General features: G+C 52.4%; 6 protein-coding genes across 6 annotated transcripts; 1 reads left to right on the plus strand and 5 right to left on the minus strand.

The window, feature by feature from the left end:
* Window positions 1–372: 372 nt before the first annotated feature.
* On the minus strand, window positions 373–729 carry QC763_207700 (uncharacterized protein; the record flags this gene model as incomplete). The annotated part of the gene is made up of 1 exon (XM_062909829.1): window positions 373–729. The coding sequence occupies one exon, from the start codon at window positions 727–729 to the stop codon at window positions 373–375; it is 357 nt and encodes a 118-aa protein (XP_062768790.1).
* A 406-nt stretch (window positions 730–1,135) lies between these two features.
* On the minus strand, window positions 1,136–2,341 carry QC763_0039530 (uncharacterized protein; the record flags this gene model as incomplete). Its single annotated transcript, XM_062905610.1, has 1 exon — window positions 1,136–2,341. One exon carries the CDS (start codon window positions 2,339–2,341, stop codon window positions 1,136–1,138), a length of 1,206 nt encoding a protein of 401 aa, XP_062768791.1.
* Window positions 2,342–2,693: 352 nt separating this feature from the next.
* On the minus strand, window positions 2,694–3,236 carry QC763_0039540 (uncharacterized protein; the record flags this gene model as incomplete). The annotated part of the gene is made up of 2 exons (XM_062905611.1): window positions 2,694–2,835; window positions 2,896–3,236. 2 exons carry the CDS (start codon window positions 3,234–3,236, stop codon window positions 2,694–2,696), a joined length of 483 nt encoding a protein of 160 aa, XP_062768792.1.
* Window positions 3,237–4,342: 1,106 nt separating this feature from the next.
* Window positions 4,343–5,348, plus strand: QC763_0039550 (uncharacterized protein; the record flags this gene model as incomplete). The annotated part of the gene is made up of 3 exons (XM_062905612.1): window positions 4,343–4,471; window positions 4,531–4,709; window positions 4,770–5,348. The coding sequence occupies 3 exons, from the start codon at window positions 4,343–4,345 to the stop codon at window positions 5,128–5,130; spliced, it is 669 nt and encodes a 222-aa protein (XP_062768793.1). The 3' UTR covers window positions 5,131–5,348.
* Window positions 5,349–5,690: 342 nt separating this feature from the next.
* QC763_208770 (uncharacterized protein) lies at window positions 5,691–7,727 on the minus strand (the record flags this gene model as incomplete). The annotated part of the gene is made up of 1 exon (XM_062909927.1): window positions 5,691–7,727. The coding sequence occupies one exon, from the start codon at window positions 7,725–7,727 to the stop codon at window positions 5,691–5,693; it is 2,037 nt and encodes a 678-aa protein (XP_062768794.1).
* A 721-nt stretch (window positions 7,728–8,448) lies between these two features.
* Window positions 8,449–9,318, minus strand: QC763_208760 (uncharacterized protein; the record flags this gene model as incomplete). The annotated part of the gene is made up of 1 exon (XM_062909926.1): window positions 8,449–9,318. The coding sequence occupies one exon, from the start codon at window positions 9,316–9,318 to the stop codon at window positions 8,449–8,451; it is 870 nt and encodes a 289-aa protein (XP_062768795.1).
* Window positions 9,319–9,915: the final 597 nt, after the last annotated feature.

Below are 9,915 nucleotides of genomic sequence, written 5' to 3' on the forward strand. Positions count from 1 at the left end.
GAGACATGGAAAAGTAATGACGTTCCACTCGTGAGAATCAATCGTTAGCGAGCTATCGAAGGCGCTGAACAACTTGAATATTTGGAGATGCAGACGGGGCTTTCTTTGCTTGGCGTGCAACGCCTTAAGCAAGCAAGGTGGGAACTGTGACGGGCAACGGTAGATAACATCTTCTAGGCCTGGGAGCTGAGAGATAAGGTCTGCCAGTGGTTGCCAATGCCCAGCGCTCTCATAGGCCTGGCTGGCTGGGATAATCTGACGTCCGGGCCATTGATCATCGCCTTTCAGAGTCAAGAGGATTGCGCTGCGTCCATTGGAGGACCCGGGGAGGAAACTGTATAGATGTGCGCGAGCTGTGTCAAAGTCTGTGGTCTAGGGCAGTGATAGATGCCAGGATCGGTTTGCGTATTCGGGGTGAAGCGGATTAATCTGCCTACTATCCAGCTCCCCCATGCAGCCAACTATAATGAGGCGGCGAACATGGGAAAATAAATTGTGATTCCGCTGCTGGAGTACTTGTTTGCAGTTCTCAACATCTTGGGCCAATTGAGCGGGATCACCGATGTAAAAGGTAATTGTATCAACGAGAGCCGCGGCGGCAACAGAGAAACAATGTCGGTTGGCTTGTGAAAGCGCTCTCAGGCTGGAAAAGTGTGAGTCGGAAAGGAGCTTGCAGATGCGCAGCAGAACCTCATTCGGTAGCGTTGTAAGCGTTTTTGGTGGTGCCATGACAGGATGTCTGGTGATGGCGATGTTCGGTGTTGGGGAGAAAAATTCTAGAGTATAGATTAAGGGGGAAACCCTGGGGGGCTCCTTCCTTTTATATAACTTCTTACCCCTCTTCAAGGGCCATCCTTAATCATGTGGTCGGATAGGAATTATTGGATGTCAGTCCAGAGGCTTGAGGATAACTGTATATCCATTGACCAATGGTTAGCTACAAACAAAAAATCATGTCGACGCCTTCAAAACAAACATTCCCGTTACATAAGAAAGTTAACATTTTACCTAGCTAATTCAATAACTAACCGTTAAGCAGGGGGTATCTAGCATAATTACATGACTCACTCGCCTAGACAGGCATCGACACCGGATTTCGGTTAGGTGCCCAACACCAAGCAGTCCCACCAGCCACCTACGCAGGAGGACCAGGGTAAGCTGGAGGTATATCATCATCCTCCACCCGCTGTCCTCCTCTCCCAGCTCCTCCATTACCGCCACCTCTTGTCATCTCGATACTCTCCGTGACCCGGCCCGTCGGCTTCCTTTCTCCCAACCACTCCACCGGATACCGATGCCGAAATCCAAACTGGCCCCATAACTTGATCTTTGTCATGAGCGACATCTTCTTCCACTGCTCCCTGAAGTCGGCCTGATGCTCTGGGCTTCTTTTATCCTCTATCGCCGTGAAAAAGACGAGAAAAATGAAGATCAGATTCCAGCACACCGTTCCCAACCGGAGACACGACTTGCCCAGCATCAACCGCCTGAACCAGAAGAAACTTTCGACGAACCCAAGAAGAAAAATGGACGGGATAACAGCCGCAACAATGATCTTCCACGGCTCGATCTTGCTGCACTTCCCAGCGTAGGTGTAAGGGCAGGGTCGCGGCTCGCCAGGAAGATGGCAGTGTGTGATATAGGATTGATTGAAGCTCTTGAGATCCGATATGAAAAAGCCTGCATCTCCGTAGAGAGGAAGTCCACCGTTGCGGGTTGGGGGTAGATCCGTCGGCTTGACGTGGATCTCTCTCACTGGTGACGGGTAGGCTCCCCTATAGGAGGGTGTGGTTGTATAGACTGGGAAGACGGTGGCTTTGGGGAGCATGTACTCGTCGAGGAACTCGGATGGGAGGCGGTCGCCCCAGTACCTGAGCAGATGAGATGTGGTGAACTCGAATGGAGTTGGGCAGCTGGCTGGGGCGGTGAGGGTGTGGTCAATCCACCAAAGGTCGCTCGTAGATGGGGGCCTAGTTGTCGTTGATCGGAACCAGTACCAGCCGTCAATCTCGGACCGGGGGACGGCGTCCGGGGGCAGGAGGATGGTGGCCATTTTAATGTCCCAGTCGCGGTTGGTGTACGTTGAACTGCTCGTCGGTGTGGCACCAGGGGGAATGTTGGTATGCTTCACCCTGTAAGGAACACCCGGGACATATGTCTGGTAGCATGACGTTAACCCGGTTGTACCCTCCGGATCGCAGCCGTTTGGTAAGTAAGATGTTGCCAGGGCCAGTAATTTTGTGCGAGTCCACCCAGTCCACTCGTTGGCCAGTGCTGGATGAATCACACTGGCCATGATGGCCAAAAAGGCTACTGCATGTGGGTTTGTTTGTACCATCATGAAGACATGGCTGTGAAGAAGGAGACCACAACGAAGCTAAACAGGGCGGCCCGCAGTACTTAAAACGTGTGCCCAACTTGGCGCCGGCAGGGTTGGCATGATGTTCACTCGGCGGGATTATGAAGAAGGGATAGCTGAGGCTTGGCAATGTGAACTAACCCGTACTTGCACCAACCGTAGGGCAGAATGAGGACATGCCAAGGCTCTGCCAAACAGCCAAGCTCAATAGGCACATGGTAGGGCTGATTCGGTCGCGAGATCATGGGTAGGAATGGGAAATTGGGAAATAACTTCACGGGTGTGATTTCTCTGTCCCATCTAGAATACTGCCCTGCCTTTGCCTGAAAGGCAACTATAACACCGCCGAAGAGGTCACTTCGCCCGCCATGTCAAACTCCATCACATGGCAATCCGACTCGACACCCTTCTCTGTGTCACTGTCCAGACAGCCATGCAACATCATGAGTCCTGTCGCATTGGCATTGAATGTTGTTCTAGGGAAATGTTAGCCCAAGCCATAACGGGTTCATATTTCTTGTCAAAAGTATACTTACCCCGGCGACCCCGAACACGTCCACGTTTCCCTTAAACTCAAACTCATATCCTCAAAATCAAATCGAAACTCAACCCCAGGATCGCTGCACTTCGACCACGGCTCATTTCCCGCTAATCTGGCAAGATCAACATCCTGTGCCAGACACTCCACTGTTTTGTTCGTCGCTGAGGAATATGATGTGAACCCAAACGTGCCCATGGAACTGCCGTTGTCCCAGTCGTAGACCTTCAGGACAAGGTTATTGATGCTCCAGTAGGAAGTGGATTGTGATGTTGTTGTGCAGTCCTCGACCGCGAGGGCAATCCCGCAGATGAGAGCCACAAGGAAAGCGAGCTGCATGTTGTCCGTTTAAATTTGGAAAGATAAAAATCCGGATCAAGCCCAACCAGGTTTCACCCCTTGGATTGTTGGTGTGTACTTGCGGTTGAGTCTCATATATGATATGGGTGGGTTGCCAGTCTCACGACAGGTTAAACTGCCGGTATGGAGTCTCTCGGCTGAACGGCAAAGGGGTGGCTAACGGAACAAGCAACGCCAGAACAATCTAATCGATCGTCATTGGTTACCATTAGATAAAAAGCGGCTGCGGGGAGAGGGAATGTTTGCCGCGTATGACTGGGTTGGAGATATTAATGTCGGTTTAGCAATGCTTTGAACGGTATCACGTCCACAGACTGAGGTCTGCTGCTGTGATGGTGTCTATGGTTGATGGTGCTTAAAATGGATATAGCGAAAATTAATCTGTTTGGAAGAGAGTATAGAATAGGATTAACAATATCTGATCAATACTGGTAGGTAGATTATGTTGATCCCTTGGCTGTTTATTGTGTTTCTAGCGCCGAACTGTCGGACTGGTCTTCACCCACTGCTCATCAAAAAGAAACCGACCTCGCCAACCACACCTGCCCTATCATAAACCATCACCCAAATGGAACCCTGCACGAAGGAAAACATGTAACCTAATCAGGCATCCAATATCCTAGGGTAAGGTTTCTCAACCACGGCTCGGAACGACGGCAGTTTAAGGTTAGCCCTCGACCAGCAAAAGGTCAAATGCCGGAACCACCCACAGGGACCAGTCTATCAACCAGTCCAATCATGCTTCATGTTTTAAAGATAGTTATATAGCATCCACGCGTACGGAATTGCCTGCCCCCTCACTTTAGATCTGTGAGAGACAGTGTGTGTTCTACAAAAAGGTTCTTTCAACCCAAGATGTTGCCGCTGAAAGCCCTGGCGTTTTCGTCAACAAAAGCAACTTTGCAAATATGCGGTCTATCTGGAGCGTTTCCATCCTCCTGCCCTCGGCTCCCGCGGGGGTCGTGGCTCCAAGGGATTGGAGGACCATGGTGAATGTGTAAGTGTGTTTGAAAGAAGGCTGGGTGCCCGGGGGTGGCTAACGCAAGGACCAGTTCCCAAGAGCTCGGAACCGGTACGATGATTTCATGGCATACCACCTAACGAATGCCGGATCTCTGCACGATACCATTGGCTTGTTTCCTGCCTATAAGTATTTCGTGCTTGCTTATGAGTTGGCTCTTCGTAACGAGTGCGGCTATAAGGGATACCATCCGGTACGACTACCAGTCCTGTTATTATAGCTGAAGAAGCTCGCTAACTGTTGTGGTTGAAGTATATGAACTACGACCGCTACACCAAAGACCCAAAGAACTCCGCCCTCTTCAACGGCAACGCAACCAGCATGGGCGGCAACGGCCTACCAGACCCCAAATACACCGGCCTGCGCACCGGTACCGGCACAATCAAGCCCGGCGGTGGAGGCGGCTGCGTCGTCGACGGCCCCTTCAAAGAGTGCGTTTCCCTCCTCCTCCCCAACCACTACCAAAATACCTAACCAACCTTCTCTCACAGATACACAGCCAACATCGGCCCCGGCGCCCCCGTCATGAATAACGTCCCCCGAAACCCCCTCCCCAGCGGCGGCGGCTACAACCCCCGCTGCATGCGCCGCGACATCAGCGTCGACGCCGCCCTCGGCGCCACCACCGACCGCGCCTACAACCTCCTCACCAAGTCCAAGGACATCAACACCTTCTACAACACCTTGCTCACCCCACCCCGCAACGCGAGCGACCCTTACAACTTTGGGATCCATACCGCTGGGCATTACATCTCTGGGGGGGATCCCGGTGGTGACCCGATGGTTTCGCCTGGGGATCCGATCTTTTACTTCCATCACGCGTCGCTGGATAGGTTGTGGTGGATTTGGTAGATGGTGGATCCTGAGAAGCGAGTTAATGCCCAGGTGACGCTTAGTAGGAGGGATGCTGCTACTCGGAAGCTTGATTTGAAGTGGCTTGCTCCTGAGATAGTCCCGGTTCTGGAGGCGCATGATGGGTTTGGGGGAGCTGGGGGGATGTTTTGCCATGTGTATGTCTAGGTTTAGGGAGGGTTAAGCAGAATAGGGCCAGTTGGTTTGGTGTTGGTTGTGTCGAGGCACCTTTCCTGTCATATCAGCTTCCTTTGATAATCTCGACGTATCCAGCTTTTCATATACATGGTACACGTGCAGAAATGGACTTTGGATAGTTCGCTATATAAATGCAAAAGAAAAGCCATTAAAAACATACAACACCGGGGATTCCCCAGTGGTCACCCACCTGAGTACTGATCCGGCGATTAGCTGTTTATCTAGGGGAGAGCGGACGGGATCCCGAGCTTTCAGCTATCTATGGTCGTATGTGATTGTTAGGCTCTGAATCAGACTACATATCTGGAGTCTAAGGTCGTCCATGCCTTCTCAAAGATGCTACATACAAGACCATGCCAAGGCTATTGCAGAACCAGAGCATCATTCTTGAATACACAATCCCCAGCCTTCATGATCGTACCGTCAACCTGTACGATGGGCGTGCTTGATGTCAGAGTCCAGCAGTCCAGGCGCTCAAACGTCTGCACTAAAGCTTCGGCCTGAAGAACGGGGCGAAGGACCAGGAACACAAGCGTGCTTCGGTCGTTGGACTTGTCGACTTCAGCTAATAGCAAACAGGTGAATGTATATTTTCTGTTGCCATCGCTGTTGGCAGGAAAGAACGACATCAGGTGCTCCCGCTCAACTCCAAAAGACATGGGCCGCCGATATTGCTCCCTGATCTCGACAGTGTGGAACTCAGTCGTGGCGAGTCCGTCCCCTGGATCACCCACCGCAACAACAGTCAGATCGAACAGCCAGCCTGTCACCAACAAACTCTGTGGTAGCTCAGACATTCCCGGCATGGACGACTTCTCAAAGACCTTCCCTCTGTCTCCCCTGCCATCAAAGTCGGACCACTGGATGACCTGGCCATCGCGGAAAGCGACATCCACCGATGTGATGTAATGTTTCGAATCCGCCGATGAATACCACCGTTCATCCGTAGCAAGATAAAACGACCCCCCTCCAGTCCTCTTGACCGACCTCCACCCGATCCACGTCCAGCTGGGAAACTCGGGTCGCCGCCTCAGATCACTCATCTTCCACGAGAGACTGACGGCAATGGCCGAATTGTTGTTTGGCGTACCCAGATATTCCGGGACATAGATTGGCAGTCCGCAAACCTCATGGATCGGTGTTCGCCAGTTTTGTTCAGCGTGCTGCAGAATACCCCGGAAAGCATTAAGACCGTCGTTGGCGTCTGTCAGATCTCGCGTCATGTAATTCTCAATAAAGCCGTGCAGCTGCTCGACGTAATGGAAGCCCGGCCGGCCCCTCCCTTTTCTTTTGCTCGTATCGCCTGCGAACACGTGGAACCACAGCTCTCTTGATGAGTACGAGTATGGGTGCCAGTATGTACCTACAAGCGCCTCGACAGCTTGTATACACTGGCACTCGTAGAAGACTTGGTGATCGGTAAACACCAGACGCCGGCTGGAGAGAAAGCCCTCCTGTAAGGTCCAACCGCGGGTAGCCCATTTGGTATGGTGAATGTATCCGTCTGGCTGGGGAATGAGAGTAAGAGTGTAATTTTGGATGTTTATGAAGGGGTGAGGTAGACGTCTTGTAGTGGTAACGCCTGGCAGTCCATGGTCCGGCCCGTCTCCAGCCGCGGCGATAATGGTGAACTTTGCCGACTGGTAAATCTGTCCCATCGCATGAATCTGCCTTTCCCTCTCGTCGTTGTCGCCCTGTGGGATGCAGTACCGGTCCACCCACAGGTAACGACCCCCCAGATTCCTCACCACCACAATGGCATCCGAGATGACCTTTGGGAGGGGCCCAGGGAGGGTCGAGTTTACCGTCAAAGTAGGCAGCCTGCCTGGCGCTGCTCCCCACACGTAGCTCAAGGCGACATATTCTGGGGGATCACCGTCCAACTGCTTGCCAACTGAAGCCCATGAGACCAACCTTGGCTCTTGCTCTCCGTCCCCAACATCCCCGCAGTCGATGACGCGGAGGCTGTCGATATCGTACTTGAAATAATCCCGCATGTAGCCATCTTCACATTTGGAAAACCAACCGCGCAATAACGAGTAGTCAATCCGGTCCGGTTCTATCAAGCGGCTCCCTGCTTTTTCTTTCTCGGCATCTTGTTTCTCAATGAGGATCACCAGGTCGTGGTCGTCGCGAAGACACGGCGTTCTCCGACCCCACCTGCCCAGGCGAAGAGATATCTCAGGCACCCCGTCCGCATTGAGGTATTCCTTGCAGTCACCGGTATAATACCGAGCTGTCCGAGCAAAGAAGTTGCATAAATCGCAGCTCTCGATCAAGTCCGGGGACAAAGTCCGCTTGATCAGTCGCCCATCTTCGTCGGAGAGGTCTTCGGGCTGGGTACTCTGCAATTTGTCGAAACTGAGCTTTTGGCACGGCCGACAGAGGTGATTAGCCATTTGCTAAAGTGGAATGTCGCCAATTTCAAATTTCTGAACTGTGGAAAAAAGGCCACGTTGGCATTGTGACACGGAGGAGCCAAGGATTTTTGGTGTGTGTTGGTGCCTGAGAGGCAGTTAAACCAATTAGAGATCTCGCAAGAGTGTAAAGTCAGAAAGACCTTGCCAAGGTGTTGTTGTAGCTGCTACCTACCTCTTTTAGGTATGCAGGACTCCCCTTGTAAAACCTTGATAGTTAACGTAGAGCAGGAAAAAAAAAAGGTCTCAGCCTTTTGCTCACCACCTGGTTGACTTCTCTCTAAGCTCACCACGTCGGTTGACATGTCAGCGGTGGCGGGCACGTCAACGCATTGCCTGTGACTGGGAAGAAGATGGCCTCGGAATGCTTGAGATGGGGGCAAGCACCGAGATAGGGATGGATGCACGGTCTACCTATATACCAGTCTCCTGTCTGATGTTTCTTTCCGTGTTCATGTTCATCATTCACAGTTCTTTCGTGATACACCAGAACCTTTGTGCTAAAATCCCACCTTGTGAACCAAGCAATGTAGAATATAACATAGAAGTAAAGACCCATCCATTATCTTTAAAGGCCTATCAGCTGTCTTTAAATGTCAACTTCCCCCCCTCACCATTACTCCTACATCACAATTTCTTTTATTCTCGCCCACAAACATAACCGGCCACCCCCCCCTCCCCCTATTAAACCCCATGTCCAGCTTCACTCCCCCACAACCCTGTCACACCTAACACTCCCCCCCCCCTCCCCAACCACACAATCCGTCAACCGTCCCCCCTGAGCAGCCAACCTCACATCCCTCACCCCCGCCCCCTCCGCATTCCTCATCACCGTCCCATTCCCAAACCCAACCTCCAGATTTTTGAAAACCACCCCCCCAAAATCCGCCAACGCAACAGGAAAATCCGGCATCCCCGCCAGCGGAAAATCCTCCACCGCCCACGCCGCCTCCCCCCCGCAAAGCCCACCCCCATCCACCCTCTGAACCCCAACCTGCCTAGCCTTCAACCCCTTAGTGCAGGTCACATTCCCATAATTCTCAACCTTCACCTCGCTCCCCGTAACCACGAACCGCACCACATCCCCCGCCTTTGCAGAGAAATTCCCAAAACCCATCCCGTCCTCATCAGCAGGTGAAGACTGGTACCACACCCAAGGAGTCTGCTCCCCGCCTATGGTCCCATCCCAAAAGATATCCACCCCCGCACGGATGAACCTATTGTTGGGACAGAGACCCGAAAACGAGTCGATGCCGATGTGGAAGGAGGCTGCGTACAGGCCTACGGTGTTGTTCGCTGTTGGGCCGGTGACGGGCATGGAGGCGTGGGGGATTGTAAAGGTGGCGGTGACGGAGGCTACTTTTCCTGAGGGGGGGGAGGGGAGATGGGCGCCGCCGAGGGTTGATTCTTCTGACTGGGAGGAGAGGATACGGGCGCCTTGGGAGGGAGGGGAGAGGGGCGGCTTGTGGAGGAGGCGGATGGGGCGGGTGTTAGTGCGGATGGGGAGGGGGATGGCGGTGGAGAGGGCCGTTGAGGCGAGGGAGAGGGTTGTGAGGAGGGTGGTGGACTTCATTTTGAGGGAAGGATAAGTATGGTGTCAGTTGTTTGGTGTGTGTTGACTGTTGGTGGGTGTAAGTGGTGAGTGATGGTGCGAGTCAAACGAGTGATGATGCGCCGCCCCCTTGGAAAGTAAATAACCAAAAACTACCAACAAGAAAAACAGAAAACACAAAAGAATTTTCCAAAAGTTCAAAAAGAAAAAGAAAAAAAAATACGGCAGGCGAAAATCCCTTTAAACAAAACGAAAAAAGGATCTCTCGGATGTGGGTGCCTTGCAGATCTTCCTCTTTGGTACAACAACCAGGGAGGGGTGCATGTCATGGTTCGCCCCCATCCCCCTTTTATAGGGTACCACATTCCCCCCCCCCCCTTTTTTATTCCCCGCCAAAAGGGCGACAATCAATTCCAAACACAGCAGCAAACCTACCAATCAACCGAACCCAACACACTGCCCGTTTTCTTTGTTCCATTGGTTATGGTAAAACCTCGCTGGCAAAATCGTTCAAACCCATCAATTGGCCCTCCCTCCCCCTCCTCTGCCACACCCCCAAGCCCAAATTCTCCGATCCTTGGTAGTGCCGTTTTCCAAGTCGTAGCCTGGTATCCAACG

The sequence above is a fragment of the Podospora pseudopauciseta genome (genome assembly GCF_035222475.1).
Source record: "Podospora pseudopauciseta strain CBS 411.78 chromosome 2 map unlocalized CBS411.78m_2, whole genome shotgun sequence".
Classification (NCBI taxonomy): Eukaryota; Fungi; Ascomycota; class Sordariomycetes; order Sordariales; family Podosporaceae; genus Podospora; species Podospora pseudopauciseta.